This window comes from Heptranchias perlo, chromosome 25 (assembly GCF_035084215.1).
Source record: "Heptranchias perlo isolate sHepPer1 chromosome 25, sHepPer1.hap1, whole genome shotgun sequence".
Taxonomy (NCBI): domain Eukaryota; kingdom Metazoa; phylum Chordata; class Chondrichthyes; order Hexanchiformes; family Hexanchidae; genus Heptranchias; species Heptranchias perlo.
This window is the reverse complement of record NC_090349.1, coordinates 45886236-45910560: the sequence shown is the minus strand read 5'-3', so window position 1 is coordinate 45910560 and position 24325 is coordinate 45886236. Positions and strand designations below refer to the sequence as shown.

The window sequence follows — 24325 nt, the reverse complement described above, 5'->3', positions numbered from 1 at the left end:
TGCCATGTAGCCACTCTTGAATTAAAAATAGTACTGTTTTTCTTGTTCCTTCTCCCTGTTGATGCTTGGAATTCAAATTGGTGGAAACCTTTTTTTTCAGGTTATGGTTTGTTTACATAACAAATCGTTTTGAAAGATACTAATCCGGTGCTGCTCCTGCATGTGAATAGTTGGGTGTTTTGTATGATTTTTTTTTATATTCTTTGCCATTTTTTACTAACCATTAAATTTTATTTAAAATATGTTGATCCTTGTTGTGAATGGGATTCTAGTGTATTTTAAAGGCTGTTCTCCAGTCTATAGGTCATAGGAATGTTTATCAAGTCTTTGTAAAATTGTACTAGGATGCTTCTGATTTAAAGAAATTAAGCTAAGTTATGGGAGGAAGTTTGTTTGAGATATTGATGATATGGCTGAAGTTTGTGTTTTGGATATTTTGCCGTTCTTGGAAGAATGTCTGACAGTCATTTTGTGTTGTCTTATCTTTCTGCTTGGTGCCAGAAAAAACAATTATTTGAATCATAGAATCGTACAGCACAGAAGGAGGCCATTCAGCTCATTGTGCCTGTGCCAGCTCTTTGAAAGAGCTGTCCAATTAGTGCCACTCCCCTGCTCTTTTTCCAAATGCTGCAAATTTTTCCTTTTCAAGTACATATCCAATTCCCAAATTGAAAGGGGGCTGTGCCAGTTAGAGCTATGGCTTCATAAATCTACTTCCCACATGGTTATTGGGGGGGGGGGGGGGGGAGGAAAGAAGAAGAGGTGGAAGGTTGGTGTACAACAACACTCTTGACTTTCTTTCTATGCCAAAATAATAGGGTTCTATTCATGCAAACAAACTACAGCACTGCTAATGTAAGAATCAAAATAAATTGTATGGATGTACTCTTGTGAACTGAATTAGTATCATTAATAATGACTACACAATTTATATTGTGTGAAGGTGCCTTCTCAAATTTCCCATGGTTGCACTTCTTACCATAACTGTATTGTATGCTGACCATTTTTTAAAAATACAGTTTAAAGGAGAAATGAAACTAAGGATCTGCAGATTAGGTGTGTATTGTGAAAAGCAATTTGTATGTTGAATTGTACTTCATGTTCTGACTACATTGTCAATGAATGGGCCTCATTGTGTTTCAGTTTGACTATAATCCCCAAGTAGCAGAGTGGTCCAGAGAAACCAGAGGTGCTTACCTGATTAATCCTATTCCGTTGGAGAATTGGGTACTGGTTTTTACCCGAAGGAATGCTGATGTGGCTAGGAGCCTTTTCCAAACTCTAGGCAAAGTAGTAAATGCAATGGGCATTAGGATGGAGAAGCCGTTAATGTAAGTATTCAACCATGCTGTATATATGGTACACTTTTTGCACCATTAGTCTTGCTTTTCTTGGTTAAATAACACACAAGAAATACCACAAATACTCCTGCTGAGTTTTAGTGGGCTGGGAGGGGAAAACACAATTGGTTAGAAATTTGCTGTAGGCAGCCACGCCAAACGGGCGATAGCGAATCAGTAGCCCATTTTACACTAGGCCCAATTTTCTTTTCCATTAACATCAGCTCCATTAGGAATTCCTCCGATAATGAAGCGGACCATGGTCGCATGCAGCAAGACCAAGACAACATCCAGGCTTGGGCTGACGAGAGGCAAGTAACATTCATGCCACACAGGTGCCAGGCAATGATCATCTCCTAACCACCTCCCCTTGATTAGTGGCATTACCATCACCGAGTCCCCCTTCATCAAGCTCCTGGGAGTCACCGTTGACCAGAAACTCAAACAGACCAGCCACATAAAGGCTGTGGTTATTAGAGCAGGTCAGAGGCTGGGTATGCTGCGGCGAGTGGCTCACCTCCTGACTCAAGTGTTTCCACCTACAAGGATGGAATACTCTGCACTTGCCTGGATGGGTGCAGTTGCCTGACCCGCTGAGCGTTTCCAGCATTTTCATTTAAAGCTGCACTTAATGTTCAGGTGTTTGTTTTGAATTGGCAAGTTGCCTGTTTTTTTTGGGGTGGCATTGTTGGAGAAAGAGGAAGTAGTTTTGTCTTCGTTCAGTCATGTAATCTTTTACATGGGTAGGTTCCAGTCATGATTGTAACCACTTTCTGTGGTTGGGGTTATGCTTCACATAGTTGTCAATTTGTTCTGGTTGCTCCGTTGTCAAAATAAACCATGTTTTTATTGCTGTTCTGAAATATGCATTTTTCATTGCAGGATTGAGGTTGAAGATCGCAGTGAGGCATTTCTGAAGGCATTGCAGTCTAATGTTACTCAGTCTACAAGAATTGTAAGCGGATACTGAAGAGATTTCAGTAGATCAACTTTATTATTTAACATTGATTGTCACTGATTTCATTTAACTTGCAATTGTGTATTGGGTGAGTTGAAGAAATGGCAGAAGTCCTTACCCCACTTGGAGCCATGTAATCTCCTGGGAGAGGCGAGAAACCAGATTAAAAACCCGGGCCAATAGGAACCCAGGAATCTGGAAAATTTGCCTAGAGGCGATCGAAACTCATCCAGGAGATCACATTGACCATGACGTATTAGAGAGTACCCAGTGACCTCCTCCCCAGCCAGAAATGGGTCCAGCTCTCCCTCAAAGGTATAAAGCAATGTTGGGTGTAATGTGGAGAAATTGAGATGATGCATTTGGGGGAGTGTCAAGAATAGAGCAGAAATCCCTAGTAATTGGCAAAACTTCAAAAAGAGCAGAGAAACAGAGACTGAAGATTCAAATTCAGAAATCTTTAAAAGTGAAGGGACAAGTTAATACAGCGTAAAAGAATTATGTTCATGCAATCCTAGATTTTATAAGTACTGAGTATACAATCAGCTTTAATGCTAAATTGAGGACATGAGGGTGCAGAAAAGATTCATTAAGATGATACCAAGGATGAACGGCATTAGTTATTAGAACCCAGAGAAACTGGAGCTCTTCATTAAAGCAGAGGAGATCTGATAGAAATGTTAACTGTTTTGATGAGGGAAATGGGGGGAAAATCTAATTGTTTGATGAGTCAGTAATTTGAGGCATAAATTTCATCAATGTAAGAATGAATGAATTTATTTTAAGAGGTTAGGACATGGAATATCCTTCAGAAATGTTGGTGGATGCAGAATCCATAATGCCTTTTAAAAGAAGTGGGTAAATATTTAAATAAAAATTAAGTGTATGGGGAAAGGGCAAGATAAAGGGGCTAAATGGATAGCTCCTTCAGAGAGCTGGCAGAGGTACAATGGGCTGAATGGCTGCCTCCTGTATAATGCGTTTCTAGATTGTCCTTTCAACTATGGAAAGATGGTATTGGTAAGAGTATTTTATAAAAAATGAGATCTGATGAGTAGCAAAGATGGAAGTACTTTAACTATTCAAGCAAGTATCTTTAGCAGTGAAAGACATGTATGAAGAAAAACAAAGTGCCTAAAAGTGGTAGTTCTATGTTCATATTAACTTTCCTCCCCTCAACAGGTTGTTTGTGTCCTTCCATCTAACCGCAAAGACAAGTATGATACAATCAAGAAATACTTGTGTGTTGAGTGCCCTACCCCGAGTCAATGTGTCGTTGCCCGCACCTTGAGCAAACCACAGGCGCTGATGGCAATTGCTACAAAAATTGCTTTACAAATAAATTGTAAAATGGGTGGTGAACTGTGGAGTGTTGAGATACCAGTAAGTATTTGCACTAAAATAAAAATGCACGTTTGCTGTATTGCAAAGTAAACTATTTCTTTAAAAGTTGCTGTCTTATTAAATCCCAAGACAGAATATAATATATCTAAGACTAGTTTGTTGAATCGCAGCAAAGAAAGAGACTTTTATACTATTGTCTCAGTCCTCCTGTATTGTGGATTCAAATGTTCAACAAACCAGGAATGCAATGTATCAACTAGTCAGTAATGTTGTAATGCAAGTTGGTACAAACGGGTATGGTACTGGACTAGCAATCAGGGTGAGTTCAAATCCCACCATGACAAGTTGTGAATTTGTTTTCAATAAATGTGGTAATTTTTTGATTGGCACCAAAAGAAATGACCATGAAAGCTGCCTGTTTGTTGTAAAGACCCAACTAGTTCACTGAAATCGCCTTCTCTACCTGGTCTGACCTACATGTGACTCCAGTCCCACACTGGTTGCCTCTTAATCCGTTGCCAGTGTTGCCCACGTTCCACAAGATAACATACTTGATTGCATACAAGGTAACGTACTTGCAGGAACATGGAGGACTGAGTGTTATAACAATCGGAGGTTAGAATACTAATCCTGTATGAGTGTCAATTTGGCAATACTTCAATATAAATTTGAGTCTCTTTTCTCTGGTTTCCAACTGATGAGATATAAAGATTTTGTGTGCCTCATTTGAAAGACCTTTGAATAGGGACAAAGCTTGGGTATCAGCGAAGGTTCACCAGACTGATTCCTGGGATGGCAGGACTGTCGTGTGAGGAAAGATTGGGTCCACTCGGCCTGTATTCACTCAAGTTTAGAAGAATGAGGGGGGAATCTCATTGAAACATAAAATTCTGACAGGGCTAGACAGACTGGATGCGGGGAGGATGTTTCTCCTGGCTGGTGGGGGGGGTTCCAGAACGAGGGGTCACAGTCTCAGGATACGGGGTAGGACATTTAGGACTGAGATGAGGAGAAATTTCTTCACTGAGGGTGGTGAACCTGTGGAATTCTCTACCACAGGAGGCTGTGGAGGCCAAGTCATTGAATATATTTAAGAAGGAGATAGATAGATTTCTAGACACAGAAGGCATCAAGGGGTATGGGGAGAGAGCCAGGAATATGATATTGAGATAGAGGATCAGCCATGATCATGTTGAATGGCGGAGCAGGCTCGAAGAGCTGAATGGCCTACTCCTTGCTCCTATTTTCTATGTTTCTATCCAAGCTACCAAGATCTGGCTCATAATGTGGTTTTGAAAAGTTTGAAGATACTTGAGTTATGAGCTGTAGGCCTCCATCCTCAATGGTGGAAGGGTTGCCAGTCTTCTCTAGGTGTCCCACATCTCAGTTTTTCATAGAACATTGAAACTAAGGGATTCATTTACTAGGAGCATGCTGGACACGTGTAGGGCTGTTTGTGGGTTTTTTTGTTTTTGCTGCATTTCCCACTTGCTTCCTCAAGTGAATATAGTGAGCAGTGAAGTTCATGTGAAGTATTGGAAGAGTTCAGATTGCCATACTATTAGCCGGAGTTTTAAAGACTGTGGAGATTTGATAGAGGTATTCAAAATCATGAAGGGCCTAGACAGAGTGGATAGAGAGAAACTGTTCCCATTGGCGGAAGGGTCAAGAACCAGGGGGCATAGATTTAAAGTGATGGCAAAAGAACCAAAGGTGACATGAGGAAAATCTTTTTTACACAGCGAGTGGTTAGGATCTGGAATGTACTGCCCGAGGGGGTGGTGGAGGCAGATTCAGTCGTGGCCTTCAAAAGGGAAATGGATAAGTACTTTAAGCGAAAAAAGTTTGCAGGGCTATGGGGATGGGGCAGGGGAATGGGACTAGTTGGATTGCTCTTGCATAGAGTCGGCATGGACTCGATGGGCCGAATGACCTCCTTCAGTGCTGCAACCTTTCTATGATTCTTTGATCTGGCGATTAACCTTGCTTGAGGATTTGGGAAGATCCTGCAGGAATGGATATTTTTAACTTTACTGGATCTTAAACCATGGGTCATTTTTTTAACATGATGAATGTTTTACAGCTCAAACACCTCATGGTGGTTGGTATAGATTGTTACCATGATAATGCAGCTGGAAGGAAGTCTATTGCCGGATTTGTAGCCAGTCTCAATCAAACAATAACGAGGTAAGCTCCAATTAGAGGGTATCCTCCAGAAGCTATAACTAAATAACTAATTAGGATATATCAATGTGTCTCAAACATCACCCCCCCCACCCCCGCAACTAAATCTTTAGTTTCAAATCAAATGAAGTTTTCACATTTTCAGAAGCTTGGACTAGTGAAAATGTTGCTTTTGAAGAGAAGCCTATTCAGCGGCTGTGAACAGTGGGGAAAGTGGAAGGTATTCAACTGCACGCATTTCAAATCCTAAGGGAATCTTTCAGATTTTATTTATTTTCCTCTTCACCCCCTGCCCCCCTCCCCCCAATTTCAGAGTTCTTTTTAAAAAGGGACAGTGTGGTGACCAGATGCGTAGGGCAGTTATTTCCAAATAATTGTATTAAGAGTGCAGTGTATTCCTGTGGTGTACCTTCATCTCTTCTGTTGAGAATCCTTAGGCTTAGGGACCCTAAAAGAATGCTGACATTACCCCTTGCTAAATAGCTCACGACCACTGTATTGCAACATGCTGAGAGTAGATCAATAGAACAATGTGCTTCATTCATTACAAAGTATCCTGTTATGTCCTAACAGTGCAGGTGACTTGATAAGATCAAGGGTCCGGTTGAGTTGTTTACTGGACATTGTGCAGGTGGAACATTCTGTGGTTTGGAGATGATTGTCTTGTTAAGTTGTTTACGGGACATTGTGCAGCTGGAACAGGTTAATGATTACCTTAACCTTTAAGTGTTTTGAACTATGTAACCGGGGCGTGACTACCAGAATACTGCTTATGATTGGCCCTGATGATTGTCAGTTATGTTAGTGCTCTTGCAAAAACTGTATAAGAATGTAACCCTTTGACTGTAGTTTTGCCTTGCTCTGCTGGACTCGACGGACTCCGGTAGGAGTCACTGCCGATGCACTAGAGTAAAGCCCCGCGGAAAATAAAGATCTGTTTAATTCTGAAGGTGTGTTCGAGTCAGTGTTTGCTGAACCAGACTGAGGGAAAAGAAACCAGATCATCACTGTTGCTTTCGGATGAAAGGAATACCTTGTACTTAAATGCCTTGAAATTAATATTGTGAAAACCTTTGATAAATAAGCTAAATCCTGAAGGCTAGTAGACCCTACAAGTAGTCCAGCACTTAAACCATTTTCCGCAATTTTCATCTGCAGTTTTAGTTTTTACACTGACAGCACTGAGGTCTCAATGAAATAAAAAGTAGCCTGGTCCTTGCAAGTCATCGTAGCTATGGAGCAAGACTTGTTCTTGGAAGGATTTGGTACTTTGAAATAAAAGTTTCTTTGGAACTGTCCTAGCCACATTGTTGGCGGAGCTGCAGACACATTTAAAATAATTTAGTGGGGTTGCAGAAATTTTGATGGAGTTCTGCTCTCTCTCCTCCTGTACTAAGCACTGTTCGCTACCCCAGAAATATGGGAGCTCCTTGTTTTATGATCAGGACCTTGTAGCTGTCTGAAGAGTTGTCAACATTTAAAAAGTAGAAGTCTAAACTGAACGGTGTGTGAGATTGTGGAAGTGCTGGGCTAATAGAATTTGGTGAGGGATGATGCAGTCGTTTTTAATTATAGTGTTTACTTTTTGTAATTCTGGAGATTTTGACGAATGCCTTTTAGAATTGAGGTTTTTTAATATCTGATCAAACTATTAAAGATGGGAATCTTTATTTGCAATCTATTAAACTTGGTTGATTGCAGTATGAGATCTGTGTGAAGGATTACACTGCCAACTTTTCTTCAGATTGAAGAACTTAAGATGAATAACTCATTGAGCTTTGTGATTAGGTGGTTTTCTCGCTGCATCTTTCAAGAGCGTGGACAAGAACTTGTAGACGGATTAAAAGTTTGCTTGCAAGGTAGGTTTATACCAGAATCAGAGAAAACCTATGATATACTTAAAGCATTTAAAGTATGCATAATGGGACAGTGTTGAATACATTCATGATAGGTTCCTAGCTCCCAAATAAAGATGCTACGTTCCATAGTAGTTAGTGTGTGTGTGCAGGAAATTTTTTTGTATTGTGTTCTCAATGTAGTGTGAGATCACAATTTGACAAAAGCTCCATTTTACTTTAACTTGCTTGTATGGTGCTGGAATTGTGTGAATTATCCACTGCCTCTCCCCAGAGATGACGACTGCTGAAGTTACAGCAACTGAGCGGGAGAACCCCTGCAGATATTCACCCTCGATGACTTTGACCACTTGTAAGGAGGTCCTAGGCAGGCTCCGTAGGGACACAATGTTGAATGAGACTAGGGAACGAGATCTACAAAGTGCTGACAGCTGGCTTGAGGGAATCTTGATATGAGAGTTCCCACCGAAACGGCCAAAGTGGGATCTAAAATGATGAAACAAACCTGGGCAGCTAAAAACCCTTTAGTCATGCATCAATAACTGACAAAATATTTGAATTGATCATTAGGCACAAACTTGAAGATTATCTAGATGCAAATCGCCAAGTTCTCCACCAGTAAGAGCAGCGGGGAAGTTCAGTCAAGTACATTTTCAAGCCAAGTTCACAATGAAAGAATAAGGTTGATAGTTGTTCATGCGTTTAGATATCACTGAAGGGATGTTCCCTATTAGTAATGATGTGGAGATGCGTTTAGATATCACTGAAGGGATGTTCCCTATTAGTAATGATGTGGATGTTCCCTATTAGTAAGTTCAATAATGTTACTTGAGTGAACTTGTTGCTGAATTTTGATTCCTCAGCTGCTTTGAAGACATGGCATGCATATAATAAGTGCCTGCCTGCTCGTATCATCGTGTACCGTGATGGAGTTGGTGATGGACAGCTCAACACTGTGGTAAATTATGAGGTTCCGCAACTGCTGGATTGTTTGAAATACCTGACTGACTACAAGTAAGTTATGCAAATTCTCAAACACCTAAGCAGTGTGAAAAAGTTTTGTTTTATTAACACATGGAGCATTTTCTTTTCAGTCCGAAACTGTCGGTGATTGTTGTAAAGAAGCGTGTCAATGCTAGGTTTTTTTCGCAAGCTGGTGGAAGATTACAGAATCCACCGCCTGGCACTGTCATTGATACAGACGTCACAAGACCAGAATGGTAAAGTACAGTTTCAAAGGTTCAAGTATAATCTTCCAATAGCTTAAAGGATTTTAGCTGACAAGTTAATATATATTGGAAATAAAAATCAAACTCCTGAACGTATGCTTTGTTTTTTGAATCAGGTACGACTTCTATATAGTCAGCCAATCAGTGAAAGTTGGTACAGTTACACCGACTCACTATAATGTAGTGTACGACAGCAGCAACTTGAAACCAGATTATATGCAGCGACTAACCTACAAGTTGTGCCACATGTATTACAATTGGCCGGTAAGTGAAATGGGCTCTGCTTTATTTGCTAAAACTGATAAGGCCGGAGGCTTTAACCTTCACTGGACCTATACTCTCGAGTTTAGAAGAATGAGAGGTGATCTCATTGAAACATAAGATTCTGAGGGGGCTTTACTGGGTAGATGCTGAGAGGTTGTTTCCCCTGGCTGGAGAGTCTAAAACTAGGGGGCATAGTCTCAAGACAAGGGGTCAGCCATTTAAGACTGAGATGAGGAGGCATTTCTTCACTGAGGGTTGTGAATCTTTGGCATTCTCTACCCCAGAGGGCTGTGGATGCTGAGTCGTTAAATATATTCAAGGCTGAGATGGATAGATTTTTGGACTCTAGGGGAAATCAAGGGATATGGGGATCAGGCAGGAAAGTGGAGTTGAGGTTGAAGATCAGCCATGATCTTATTGAATGGCAGAGCATGTTCAGTGTTTTAAAGCAGCCCTCAGCCCTATCTAAATATACAAATTAAACACTGCTCGATAGTAGTCACCTGCTAGGCTTTTGAGGCCGGTGATCACTTTCATTTAGTCACAGCGGGGGGTGGTGGGGGAGTTGTCTTTTTATTTGCAAAACTTAACATCTGCACATCATCCATTTATCACTAAAGACCTGAATCATGTTTCCTCTTAATTATCATTTGGATTCTTCAATCTAGTCTTACAATTTAGTTTTAAGTTCTGGTATTATCCTAGTCATTCATCTCTGTAGCCCTGAAAACTTTTTAATCAACATTCAGTGAGAATAAATATGCAGTGGAGGTTACAGGGAGAGCAGCAAGCTTGTTTGAAAGTGTAAATGGGGATGGACTATGAGGACAGGGAGAAATTCAATATTCAGATAGGAAAGATGGTGTGTGGGTTAATCAAATGATATGAACATATTTCAAACTAACCAAGGAAAGTTGGACCAGAAGAAGAAAATTGGATGAAAAGTACATTCACCTGTCAAGAAGAACCTTACTTTGTAGTAAACACTTCAAATAATATGCTAGGCAGGGTTGAGGCAGAAACATTGGTTGTTCATGATGCTGTGATGGGCGAGCTGAACTTTGGCTGAATGAATCTCTCATCAGTGCCTTTTCTTAATGTAGGGCACATTGTCATTTGGTAAAATCCAAATAAGATGTAATTGAATCATGTTTGTTTTCCAGTTGTACAGTGGCTAAAAAGTTTATTATATCCATACATCTCTGCTTAATTTGTCTCTAAAGAAACAAAGTGAATTGTTTTACTGCTGCCTCAGGTTAAGGAAGATCTTTCAGGTCAAATGAGGCCGTAGGGGTGCCATTTTGTAGTTCGGAAAGAAATGACATGATTCCACCCAGAAGTTTTTAAAACAAATGTATCTACATCTTAAGATGCTGAATTTAACTTAGTTTTTTGTTGCAACTTTTGTGAAAAAACTGATTGTTTTGTGTGTTTTTATAGGGTGTCATCCGTGTGCCTGCCCCTTGTCAGTATGCCCACAAGCTGGCATTCTTGGTAGGACAGAGTATTCATCGAGAACCCAGTCTGGCATTGGCAGACCGACTTTATTACCTGTGAATGTAACAAGAATCAATGTTTCCTATTGTGGTCATTGCTTTAAAAAGCATTTACCAAAGATACTTTTATTAGGCCAGGGAAATTTTCAAATGCTTGTGCAGATTTGTATATGAATGGAGAGCCTGATCTAATTGTGTTAAGTCTATCTGGATATTAATTTGTTTGAACATTGTCTTGCAGCTTTCTAAATGCCCTGTGTCTTGTGCAACTACAGAAGTTCAGTATTTGTGGCAAATGCTCCTCAGTTCTCAAATTCAGACACCGCCCCCCACCCCCCCAGTACTTGCACAAGTGGCCATTCTTAGTGAACCTGAACAGTGTGGCAGCAGGACATCCACGCACAAGTGAATGGAGCCCGATCGTCTTCACAAATATGCACGTTCCTGCAAGGGTCACTGGATGAACAGCTGAGATGCTGTTTGAATTTTCCCTTCCTTAGGCAGGGACATACTGCACTATAGTGCCCTCACTACTGCTGTGGCTGAGATATACCTCTCCTTGGATCAGGAATCAAAACTGGGTTCACCTAATTTGTATGATTCTGTACTGATTGCATTTTTCCATTGAGCCATTCAGGAACAGATTCCTTGAACAACCTTTGATGTATTTGCTAATGTTTAGTTCCCTGGATTAATGCAACATAATCATTGAAATTGGAGTGCAGAAAAAGGCCATTTGGCCCATTGAGCCTCTGCTGGTATTAGCTCAACTGGAACTGCTCTAAACCCTTTCCCTGGTGTCCCTTTGTATTTCTTTTCAAATGCTTATCCATTTCCCTTTAAATGCGGTTGGTCTCTGCACTCCATGTTCTAATAACCCCCAAAAAAAAAAATTCTAACTTCCTGCTTAGTCACTGATAAAATCAGAGAATTTTACAGCACAGAAGGTGGTCATTTGGCCTATTGCATCAATGCCAGCTTTCTGAAAAACTTACCCACTTAGTCCTATTCCCTGTCCTTTCCCCATAACCTTAAATTTTTCTTAAGCTTTTGTTCACTTCCCCTTTAGAAGTTATTGTGGATTCTGCTTCCCCTACTGAGTGCATTCCATGTGCTTATAAATAAATAAAAATCTCCTTTGTTCATTTGGTGATTCTTTTAATATGTAAACCTAGGTCTAGGTACCATTATTTAACCTCCTTGAAGCTTTTCAGAATTTTGAAAACTGCTTTTCCATTTGAGAAGAAACCAATTCTTTATATCCATGACCCCATATTCCTGGTACTGATCTAGTGAGTGTTCACACTCACCTTATAATGCAGTGCCCAGTACTACATACAGTACTCTGTGGCCTAACTAATGTCTTGTACAAATTCTGTATTGCTTGCTTTATATAGTGACCCAATGAATAAAACGCAGAATCCCATTTACCTGTACTACCGGCACACCCCATTTTTTAATGGACTGTGCATCCACACCTCTAGTTATCTCTGTTCCTCTACTGTTTACAGTCTTACTGTTCAGGGTAGACTTACTTTTGCTGTTTTCCCCAAAATGTACTGCATAATCCTACAGTTTCCTCCCTTGAGTCAATCTTTCAGTATGGTTCCACTAACACCAGTACCCCTCTGGCTACTCACCTGTGCTCATTATTCTTGTGTGACCCTGGAGGGTGAACATCTGTTTGATTATAAAAGATGTGCAGCTGAGCCTGGTCCTGGCTTCACTTAATGTCCACACGCGCAAACTTCAGGGGTCACTGACTAGCTGACAGGAGCCTAAGCAGGATTTCACTTCTTACCCCCAGGGCTGGTGAAGCTGACTGCCATACAGCAGCCCTGGCTGCGATCATATACCTCAGCGCAGACTGGGCAATTGAGTCTGGACCTTCTGGTCTGGATGATGCACAGCAGTGCCTTTCACCACTCAGCAACCCTTTGGTCTTATTATTTGAAGTTCCACAGTAAATTTAATTTGACGCTCATTTGATCTCTATGCTCAAACTGAAATATGTTAAAAATTTTAGGCAAGGCTGGACTGGAGCTATGAACACTATCTTTCCCTCCCCAATGCTCTTGGGTACGTACAAATTTCAGCCTCGCTGGATGCCACTCAGCAGGTCATGAGGTAATGTGTAAAAGCTGCCTATTGATGGCCTCTGATTGTTCACTGGGTAGAAAGCTGGTCTTTTGCCCATACTAACACAGCTGAGGTTATGGACTTGGGATTGTGGACAAGGATCCCACTCCCTCACTCCATAATGTAGTGCATTGGAGCCCCAGTGTATGGATCTTTTTAATCAAATAATTTTGTTTTAAGGGTGGAGATGGATGTTGGATGTCAAGCTTGTGCTATGTCAGATTTACTTTAGCATTTTACAAACTACGGGAATCAGCTTGTTTTACTGTATTAACTTGTATCTTGTCCAAGTGGACATCAATTGGACAAATTACTTGGTAAATAATTCATAGCTTTTCTGTGTAAAGTACTTTTCTGAATCATTTTGCATGTCTGTGACTTTTTGAAGCCCTGTCCTGTGTATTGGATATTGCTGTGTTTCTGCTTTGATTAGACTGTATATAATTTAGTTACTTAAAGTGTGCATTTTGCAATTGTCGCTTTTTGACTATTGTCACTGTTGGGATGTTGAATTTATTAGGATGCCAAATACTGTAGACCTTTTGGAGAAACTTTGTTTGGTAGAAGCATAAAAATAATGCGGTTATATGGCAGGAAAAGTTCAGGGATTGTTGTAAGCCAAATATTTACATATCTTTGATTTATGATTTTGTTAACATTACAGGAGTTTAACATGGGCAGAATTGTTAAATGTGAATATTACACATTTACTTCTGAGCACAGTGGCAAAATTAAGAGTTTCAAATCTTCAGCAATAATACTTGTTTTTAGTTCTTTAGTTGGCTCGATTGTTAATTTTAAGGAATGTTCAGTGGTTCTGTGATGGCTGAAGTCAGCAGTCAGGAAATGACTAGGTTTTTAGAGAACAGATTTTGCAAACACCATGCAAAGTCAGTAATAAAATGTTAGTGTTTCAATATGCTAGAAACTGCTGTGACATGATGGAGTTAAAATGGACCCCAGCTTGCTAAGGTGTAAATGCACATCCCTTGAATGATTATTGGCATTTGATTATGGTATTTTTGGCTCCTATGCAGAACAGCAGGTTTGAACTAAATTAGTTATTAGGAGTTTTACACCTCAGCCAATCAATAGCATAAAGTCATGTGGTGAATGTTACAGAATTCAGTGTTAAATGTGTAAGATTGAATTACACTTTTTTTTAATAAAAGGGGTGAGTTTGAGATGTACCTGGAAAGGATTTACTACCCCCTCCCTTGGTTATGTACTAGTTTTATTTAACTTGGCGAAAGGACTCAGTATGCATCAGTTTCTGTGAGTGAACTCAGCTGACCTCAGCCACAAGTATCATCAGTGCACGTGCACACTTTCTCAGGACACGCTTTTGCGAGTGCCCTTTCACCGAGATATGTGAAGTCCGTGGCACTGATCACTACTGATACCTTTAACATGGTTCTGGTTGAACTGTTTTCTGCTGGTATGAGTAATACCAAATGTCTAATGATGCTCAACTAAAATGGTCTTTAAAAGGATAAAGATTGTTGTTTTATGCAGCTGTAAACTTTTGTACCTTTTCATTTATTTCTGCATGTGCATTGCATCAATTCATAGCTGGTTCAAAATAAAAGTGTTAATAGTTTTTGAAGTGATGGTTAGTATGCTGCTTCACACTAACATTCAATGCACAAATGACGCATCCAGCCTGAATATGCTTGAGGTTGCTCTAGGGAGTCACTAAATGCGTCTTGCTCATGCTGGAAGGACTGGTGTGACATTATTCCAACACAGCATCCTGGGGATTTATGACCCTGTGCTCGTTTAGGACATCAACTAGATTGCTAATGTCACCTACTCCGCGCTCTGCAGCTTTAGGTTAATTATTCTTCTGCACTATGAACCTGGTCTGGGAATGAACTGATAGTTTCTGAAAGAGACAAAATACTTGTCAGCAGCTGCTACTAGGGTAGTGTACTGAGCACAAACTAGATGTGGTGGTGAACCTTCCTCCTGTGCCTCAATTTGGGGTGGGGGGGGGTGCAGTAAATGTAACCAGAGATCTTTGTTCCTGATTATAATTAGCCACTGTCTCAGTTAACCTGTCAACATCTGCAAGTATGTTCTGGAGTGTGCAGTCACTGCACCAAAATGCCCAAAGAACTTTTATGGGCTGTGAATACTGTTACCTGATAGTAAAGGATCCATATGTTCAGCAAGAACTACTTTTAAAACACGTTTATTGGTAAATTACACCAAATCCCAGTGCACACGACCCAATGATGCAAAATATGCACCATGCATGAACAACTGCTTTTTATTATTGGAAAACTCCAGTTAAACATTGCTGCCTACACATTCATAGAAAGAATCATCGAAAATCTATGGCACGGAAGGAGACCATTCGGCCCATTGTGTCTGTGCTGGCCGAAAATGAGCCATCCGGTCTAATCCCACTTTCCAGCACTTGGTCCGTAGCCCTGCAGGTCACGGCTCTTCAGGTGCACATCCAGGTACTTTTTAAATGAGTTGAGTGTTTCTGCCTCTACCACCCTTTTCAGGCAGTGAGTTCCAGACCCCCACCATCCTCTGGGTGAAAATGTTTATACCACTGGCTGAGAAAAACAACAATAAACCAAATTCCATGTTTCAGCATTTAGGTTTTATTTGCAGTGACAATGCACAACATCTAAATTTCTGAATGTGGGAGCCTGAAATCTCAATTTTATGAACTAGGGCCATTTTATCTACCAAACATTCTTGTAACTTTTTTTAAAAAGTCATTCATTTAAACAGCTGATTGTATGTGAAGTGTCGAATTTTACCATTGTGATCGTCATGGTAATAGGATCTTTTGACTACTTTTTCCACAGAGGATTTGGGAAGAAAAGAAGTGACTTTAAATATTGAATAATAAAGCCTGATATATCCCTGTAAAAGAGAGAAGGGTTTTGAGACAGTAGGCTGTTCCGATGCCAGTGGACTAGCTTTGATGTTTCCTCATAGACTGCAAATAATAAGCAATTTATTAGCTTATCTTAGTAATTAATAAACACCTCACACCCATTACGTTGGTAGGTTTTTGATCTGGGTACGAACAGTTAGAGAATAAAGCAGATTCACTGACAGACATTCTGGCTTTGAAACGGGATGCTTCGCAGGCGATGGGAAGCTGGAGAGAAGAGTTAGAAAATCAGTTTAAATCGATCAAGTCCCACTAAAATGGGGTAGTGTAGCATAGTCATAATTTTTATAGTATTACACTAAGGTTGTATTGATGGAAATAGTTGATTCTGATAAGTTGATCTATATGTCCACCTGACACAAATAAAGCAGCTTATTGGTTTTTCTTCTTTCAGGATGTGGACATTGCTGGCAGGAATGGCATTTATTGCCCATTCCTAGTTGCCCCTTGAGAAGGTGGTGGTGAGCCACATTCTTGAACCACTGCAGTCTGTGTGGTAAAGGTGCTCCCTAAGTGATGTTAGGCAATGAGTTCCAGGATTTTGACTGACTAAGGAAAGGTGATATATGTCCCAAGTCAGGATGGTGTGTGATTTGGAGGGGAATTTGGAGATGACTGTTGTTCCCCTGCACCTGCTGCCCTTGTCTTTCTAGGTGATGGAGGTTACAGGTTTGGGAGTTGCTGCACACTGCAGTCATAGTACTTTGATGGTGGAGGGAGTGGATGTTTAAGCCAGTCAGTGAGGTGCAATCAAGTAGACTGCTTTGTCCCAGAGAGTGTCAAGTTTCTTGTGATGATACAGCTGCACCTATCCAGGAAAATGGAGAGTATTCCATCACGCTTCTGACTTGTGCCCTGTAGGTGGTAGAAATGCTTTGGGGAATCGAGAGGAACCATTTGCTACAGAATACCCAGCCTCTGACCCCTAGTAACTGGCATTTTGAGACTGGTTCAGTTGAGTTTTTAGTCAATGGTGACCCCCAGGATGTTGGGGTATTCAGCAATGGTGATGTCATTGAATGTCATGGGGAAGTGATTAGACTCTTGGAGATGGTCATTGCCTGACACTTAGTGGCATGAATGTTACTTGCTACTTATCAGCCCAAGCCTGGATATTGTCTAGGTCCACTGAATTGCAATTAGAGCTGAACACTCTACAATCATCAGTGAACAGTCCCACTTTGGACCTTATGATGGAGGGAAGGTCATTGACTGAGCAGCTGAAGATAGTTGGGCCTAGGGCACTGCCCTGAGGAACTCCTGCAGCAATGTCCTCTGGCTGAGATGATGACCTCCAATAACCATGGACATCTTCCTTTGTGCCAGGTATGATTCCAACCACTGAAAAATTTTCCCCTGATCTCCATTGACTTCAGTTTTACTAGGACTCCTTGGTGCCACACTCGGTCAAATGCTGCCTTGATGTCAAGGGCAGTCACTCTCACCTCACCTCTGGAATTCAACTCTTTTGTCCATGTTTTGACCAAAGCTGTAATGAAGTCTGGAGCCAAGTGGTCCTGGCAAAACCCAAACTAAGCATCAGTGAGCAGGTTCTTGGTGAGTCAGTGCTGCTTGATGGCACTGTTGACAATGACTCCCATTACTTTGGGAGTAGGCTGATGGGGTGGTAATTGGCCAACAACTTTTAGATAGTACCTTTAACATAGTAAAATGTCCCGAGGTGCTTCACAGGAACCTGATCAAAGATTGACACCAAGCCAAAGAAGACATTAGGACAGGTGACCAAAAGCTTGGTCAAAGGTAGGTTTTAAGTAGCATCTTAAAGGAGGAGAGGGTTAGGGAGGGAATTCCATAATTTAGGGCCTAGATGGCTGAAGGCCCAGCCGCCAGTGGTGGGACAAAGGGAGTTTGGACTTGTCCTGCTTTTTGCAGACAGGTTATGCCTGGTCAATTTTCCACATTGTCTGGTCGATGCCAGTTTTGTAACTGTCCTGGAACAGCTAGGGGTTCAACGAGTTCTGGAGCACAGGTCTTGAGCACTACAGCCAGGATGTTGTCAGGACCTGTAGCCTTTGCTGTGTCCAGGGCCTTCAGCCGTTTCTTGTCATGTGGAGTGAATTGTATTGGCTGAATACTGGTATCTGTGACGGTGGGGATCTCGGGGAGGCCAAGAAGCATCTTTGACTCAGCACTTTTGGCTGAAGATGGTTGCAAACACTTCAGCCTTCTCTTTTGCACTCACCTGCTTGGCTCCACCACAATTGAGGATAGGCTGTTAATGGAGCCTCCTTCTCCTGTTAGTTGATTAATTGTCCACCATTATTCACAACTGGATATAGCAGGAAGTGAAGTCATTGCAGGACATTCCTTGGCTATGACTAGGTAGACAAGAATGGAACCAGGCACGGGTGGATCCATTCAGAGCTTTGACCTGATCTACTGGTTGTCTCTCCACCTGTTCTGTCTACCTTCAGAAAGATTAAAGCAATACATGTGCAGAAGACAGAGTATTCGTTCTAGATGATGAGGATATATTACCTGTGCCCATATCTCCTGCATCTCCATGTTTGAACCCCTCCAATCAGGTTTCTGCCTTTGCCACAATACTGAAATGGCCCTTATCAAAGTCACAAATGACCTATCTGACTGTGGTAAATGATCCTGCCTCATTCATCTTGACCTGTCTGCAGCCTTTGACATGGTTGATATGCCCCTCCTCCATTGTCCAGCTGAATGGGTCCACCCTTGCCTGGTTCCATTCTTGTCCACCTAGTCGTAGCCAAGGAATGTCCTGCAATGACTTCACTTCCTGCTCCCATACTGCTACGTCTGGAGTCCCCCAAAGATCTATTCTTGGCCCCCTCCTATTTCTCATCTACATGCTGCCCCTCGGTGACATCATCCATAAACACATCAGGTTTCACAAACATTAATCACACCCAGCTCTACCTCTTGACCCCTCCACTGCATCTGATTTGTCACGCTACTTGTCCGACACTCAGTACTGGATGAGCAGCAATTTCTTCCAACTAAATATTGTCAAGACCAAAGCCATTGTCTTTGGTCTCTGCCACAAACTCCGTTCCCTAGCCACCGACTCCATCCCTCTCCCTGGACACTAGCTGAGGCTGAATCAGACTGTTTACAACTTTGGTATCCTGTTTGACCCTGAGATGAGCTTCTGACCTCATATCCTCTCCATCACCGAGACCACCTACTTCCACCTCGCCCTTCTCTGTTCCTGTCTCAGCTCTTTTGCTGCTGAAACCCTCATCCATGCTTTTGTTACCTCCAGACTTGACCATTCCAATGCTCTCCTGGCCGGCCTCCCATCTTCCACCCTCCGTAAACTTGAGCTCATCCAAAACTCTGCTGCCCTAATCCTAACTCTCAAAGTCCCGTTCACCCATCACCCCGGTCTGGCAACGCTTCAAATTTAAAACACTTAGCCTAGTGTTCAAATCACTTCATGGCCTCGCCCCTCCCCCTCTCTGTAACCTCCACCAGCCCCCCCCCCCCCCCCCCCACAAAGACGTCTGCGCTCCTCCAATTCTGGCCTATTAGGAATTCCTGATTTTAATCGCTCCACCATTGGCAGCCGTGCCTTCAGGTTTTTAGGCTCTAAACACGAATTCCCTCCCTAAACCTCTTCAGCTCTCTACCTCTCCTAAGTTGCTCCATAAAACCTACTACTTCGACCACGCTTTTGGTCATCTGTCCTAATATCTCCTTAAGTGGCTTGGTTTCAAATCTTGTCTGGTAATGCTCCTGTGAAGCGCCGTGCGATGTTTTACTACATTAAAGGCACTATATAAATGCAAGCTGTCGCTGTGTTACACTATTGTACAAGTAGATACAAAGAGGGTGTAAGTTAACTCCTATAAAAGATGCTCAGATCACTTAAGAGGAATAGACGCCACTGAATGTTAGAAGGTATCTACGAAGTGCTGAATTTGCAATAAGTGATCTTTTGACAAGTTTTAATGTTCTATATAAGTCAAATGTAGTATCTAGTCAATAACTACACTGTGACTTCTGCCACAATATAGATGTGAGATCTCAATATGATTCAATAGGGACAATCCCTTACTGTTTAGTATCCTCACATGAAAGATAATTGCCAATAAAAACAGAAAATGCTGGAGGAGCTCAACAAGTGAGGCAGCGTCTGTGGAGAAAGAAACAGAGTTAACATTTCGGGTCGAAGACCTTTCGTCAGAACTGGGATTTTTTTTCAGATTTCCAGCATCCACAGTATTTTGCTAAAGATAATTGCCAGTTGCTCCAGAATGAGGAATAAGGACCAGGCAAGCAATTTTCATTTCAAAGGGCCTTCAATCTTTCAGAGCATTGTGTCATTGATCATGTTGGTTCAGTTCTCAGGATGATGGGCAGAAGATTTATTGTGCACCGATGTTCTTAAGGAGGTAGGGTCCAAGAGGGTAGGTTTCCAACAAATTCTTAATCTCAAAAAGATAGCTGTAATCCATCTTGGCTCAGTTGTAACACTTCTGCTTCTGACGCAGTAGGTCCTGGGTTCAAACCCCACTGCAAGACTTCAGCACATAATCAAGGCTGACACTTCCATTTAGTACTGAAGGATTGTTGCAGGTGCCATCTTTTGGATGAGATCTCTGCCTGCTCAGGTGGACATAAAAGATCCCACAGCACCATTCAAAGAAGAGCAAGGGATTTCTCCTGTTCTGGCCAGCAATTATCCCTTAACCAATGCCACTGAAACCAATTAACTAGTCATTTATCAGATATGCTGCTTGTGGATCTTGCTGTGCGCAAATTGGCTGCTGCATTTACCGACAAAGGTGACTGCACTTTTAACAGCATTTCATTGACCGTAAAGCACATTGCAATGTCCTGAAAGGTGCTATATAAATATACGTTTGATTGTTTTTTCTGAAAAGCTCAAACCTGTCATCATTTATAATCATGGACCCTACCTTCAAGTTGGATAATGGAGGGAGTCATTGCAGTATTTTGAGTGGGATTTGATGCACTTGGGCCCATGCCTCAGCAGATTGGATATTGGTGTTGGGCAAACTCCATCAATATAATGCTAGAGCACCTTCCATTAATGCAAAAGGAATGGGTGCCCTTAGCAAGGAAAGGGTACATCGTCTGAATGGAATCTCCAATTTGAGTTGCTTAATCAGTTTTCAATTGAGTTGAACTCTGGAGATGCAGCTCATGATGGCTACAGATCAGAACCTTCTGGAATCTTGTTGCAAACACAAAATAATAATATGCAGGGTGTTTAATCTGCCTGCCAATCTCTTGGATTGTAGGTCTGTATGAACTTTCCTTTTACTTCTGTTCACAGCACAGCTTTTGTACACGAGCGATGGGTGGAAGAAACTGGCCATCTTCATGACTTGTTGGCTGAGGAGAATTTTGTCCTTGGACCTTTTGGTGCTCAGCATTGACCCACTTGGGTCTTCTACAGTTGCCCTCTCCTGGTGTGCTGACAAAGGGTTAAATTCAACACTCTGCCCCCTGGAACTTTCAATTGCTGACGCAGCCCTCCAGAAGACTGGCTTAGTAGATCTAATCTCGATATCTAAAGCACCATATGCTTTAAAGGCTTAGATTATCAAGTGGGAAGTATTTGATCCTGGGGCCCATCAGCTTCAATCCATGTGCACCAGCAGATTTTTCATTAACAAATATCTAGTAGATTCAGGATCTCTGGGAGCACTTTTTTTTCCAAAGAAAATTGCAGTGTTGGTTTTGTATTATGGGGGTAAGACTCGAGTCTCCCTAAACTCAAAATGATATTTGCTGCACTGATTGGTGGATTATTTTCCCCTTTGTCACCCTTTTAGCAAGACTACAATCATACGGCAAGATTTGTGCAAACTTCAAAATAGGTCGCAATGAGGAATATTTAGAATAATTTGCACATGATAACCAAGAGTTTCTGCCTTAGTATTTTTCTTCCGAGACTGTTTTTAAAGGCGTCTTTTCTTTTTCTCCCTCCCTTCCGTCAAAGTTGTTCAGTGTACACTTCAGAGTTTTTGGTGGAAACTTGTTGATGGTTAATGGAAGCATTCCGAAAGGAACTATACAGATTTGGAAGAGCACTAGATGGGGTCAGGGTGGGGAAAAGATGGGGGAAAAAAGCTAGATTGGGTTCGGAGCAGGAGTGGGTGAGTTAGATGGAGACTGAACAGCTTTATGTTCTGTTGCCAATTTTTGTTGCTGAAAACATTATTGGTACCAATGTTTTCATAGAATGATTCGGCCCATCGTGCCTGTACTGGCTCTTTGAAAGAGCTATTCAATCAATCCCACCCCCCCACCTTTCCCCATAGCCCTGCAAATTTATTCCTTGTATAGTTTGGGGGGGGGGGGGGGGGTGCAGTTCTTCTAAGTTTGAAGTTTTATTTTTCATGAACCTTTCAGTCTGCAAAGTTATGGGTTCTAAAATGTGGATGGACCTAAACTGGATTAGACAAAGAACTCCTGGAGTCGATCCGGCTCACACAGGGCAGCTTCGTGTGTTGGGAGCTCTGCTCGTGTTGTGCCCACACGGACAGTCTTGTATCATGTTTTTGTTGAAGATCCAGCCGTTGGAACGTGAGTTCCACAGATTCCCTTCCCCTGAGACACAGGTCTCGCCATGTTTTGGCTGTTTTTTTTAATATGCTCACTTGAAAGGCCGATGTAGGATTAGCGAAGAGGAAAGAATGAAAGAGCAATTATTTAAAATAGGAGTTAGTCCTTCAATAAACATGAGCTAGTGCCTTGCAGTTTGCCTGTGTCCTTTCTTCCTTCCTTTACTCTGAAAGGTCATTAACGAAGCAGTAAGTCCTTATTTGGTGATGTTAGCCAAAGAATTGCAATTCCACAGTCGATTCCCAATTCAAATCCTGCACACAGCGAGTTTCCAGCCTTTCAGTGTGAATGGGCTGGGCAGATGGCAGCTCCTATTGCAGATAGACCCTGTTTCACAAGCCATGATAGTCTCACCATCACATCCATTGCTCCATTTGATTGGAAAACAATTGGGTTAGAAGTTTGCTGGAGCAATTTGTAACAAAAATATATATTTTTAAAAACTGCTTTTCTTTTTAAAAAAAAATAGCACCCTCCAGATGGATGGAGAGATCCTCAACGTAGACCCAATTTTTTAATAAGAAAAAGCAAAAAAAAAATGAATGCTGTTCCTTCAAGTTTACTGTAGAAGAACAATCTCGACCAATAGATGGACCGCTGATGTCTTCCGTTTGCCTCTTGCCTATGATTGGCTAGCTCCATCCACCTGAAGTGAAAGAAGTCAAGATTAGTGAAACTGACAAAAACAGGTCGAGTTAATGTTCTCAACACCACAAAAATGGTCAAACATCCTAATTATTGATAAAACTGGCACGTTTGAAAATTGTTATTTGAATTATGGAAAGCAGATGATGGATTAATAGTGTTACATTGATGAACTCGCCCTTCATCGCAACATTTCATTCATGATTAACTGCCGAGCAATGATGTGCCATTCATGGGGCCGTGTAACGTTACAAGTCTGTTTATTCTATCCTACTTGACTCATAACCATTTATATTCTTTTCATTGGGCCGTTATCAGGGCGATTGCAATGGGGTCAAGCTTCCAGTATGAATTATTCGACAAGTCCCAGGATGTCAGAACTTGCTATTCCTCATCTCCCTCAGGATTTTCTCCATCCCACAATCCTGAAAAGTCAAGCTTGGCAACATCTAATGGCTATTTCCTGATTTATCTCGTTTATCCCCGTTACTTTATTCAACCTTGGTGTCCTTGGGCTATGGAAAAAGCACTTAGCCTTTCACCACAGCTTGTCAATAAAAGAAAGTAGAAGGTACTTCTCACTACAATCACAGGTCTTTCATTAATAAGGTGACTACTGACCAATTGCACCTGCTCCCTGGTATTAATACCGCTCCCTGGTATTAATACCACTCCCTGATTACACTCCCGCCTCCTCGATCTGATATTGTGATAATCAATCTTAGCTCATATTTTCCCAATTCATCATTGTATATATAGGTTTGAGCCAACTATTAATAGTTATAAACTGACTTTTTATTAGAAATTCTGATGAATTGCTGTAATGTTTTGCTGGCTGTTGTATATAAACAGACTCAATAAATGTGAATGTTTAAACAGAAAAAATACCCTTGCTTTAGAAATGGGATGAAGGTAGATAGCTGCAGGTGAAGAGCTAGCAGCAGCATAGGTGTAATGGGCTGAATGGCCTCCTGCGCTGTCATTTCTATCAGTGGCTAATGAGCATCATTTGTAATTCGAGCTTGGTGACTAGCAAAAACACGATGGGTCTCATGAAAATGTTTGTAGACATAATTTTCCAAGTTATGAAATCCAGTTGCCAGTAAATGCTCAACGCATAGAGTGCAGAACATAAACAATACAGAAGTAGGTTATTCTACAAAAAATCAAATCATTTATTTATAAAAACTTTTTACACATGAATAAATTTACACATGCACGCACCCACATCTGTTACCACAAACATATTAAAGGCTGATTAGCTCTTCAGTAAGGATAGCACGTGAATACAGCAATATTATACAATACTTTACATTGTAGTCTGATTGTTATAGTCACAATCTGGGGAGGGAGTATCAT

At 41.3% G+C, this 24325-nt stretch overlaps 1 protein-coding gene across 1 annotated transcript in view; it reads left to right on the top strand.

Annotated features, from left to right (window-relative positions):
- Positions 1 to 23851, top strand: part of piwil1 (piwi-like RNA-mediated gene silencing 1) — a 47650-nt gene extending 23799 nt beyond the window's left edge. Inside the window, exons 12-20 of the mRNA XM_068006201.1 lie at positions 1144 to 1331; positions 2223 to 2295; positions 3481 to 3681; positions 5726 to 5829; positions 7615 to 7685; positions 8546 to 8696; positions 8777 to 8902; positions 9028 to 9175; positions 22791 to 23851. Of these exons, the coding sequence (XP_067862302.1) occupies positions 1144 to 1331; positions 2223 to 2295; positions 3481 to 3681; positions 5726 to 5829; positions 7615 to 7685; positions 8546 to 8696; positions 8777 to 8902; positions 9028 to 9175; positions 22791 to 22889 (1161 nt within the window). The 3' untranslated portion in view covers positions 22890 to 23851. The remainder of the gene's footprint in view (positions 1 to 1143; positions 1332 to 2222; positions 2296 to 3480; positions 3682 to 5725; positions 5830 to 7614; positions 7686 to 8545; positions 8697 to 8776; positions 8903 to 9027; positions 9176 to 22790) is intronic.
- The last annotated feature ends 474 nt before the right edge of the window (positions 23852 to 24325 follow it).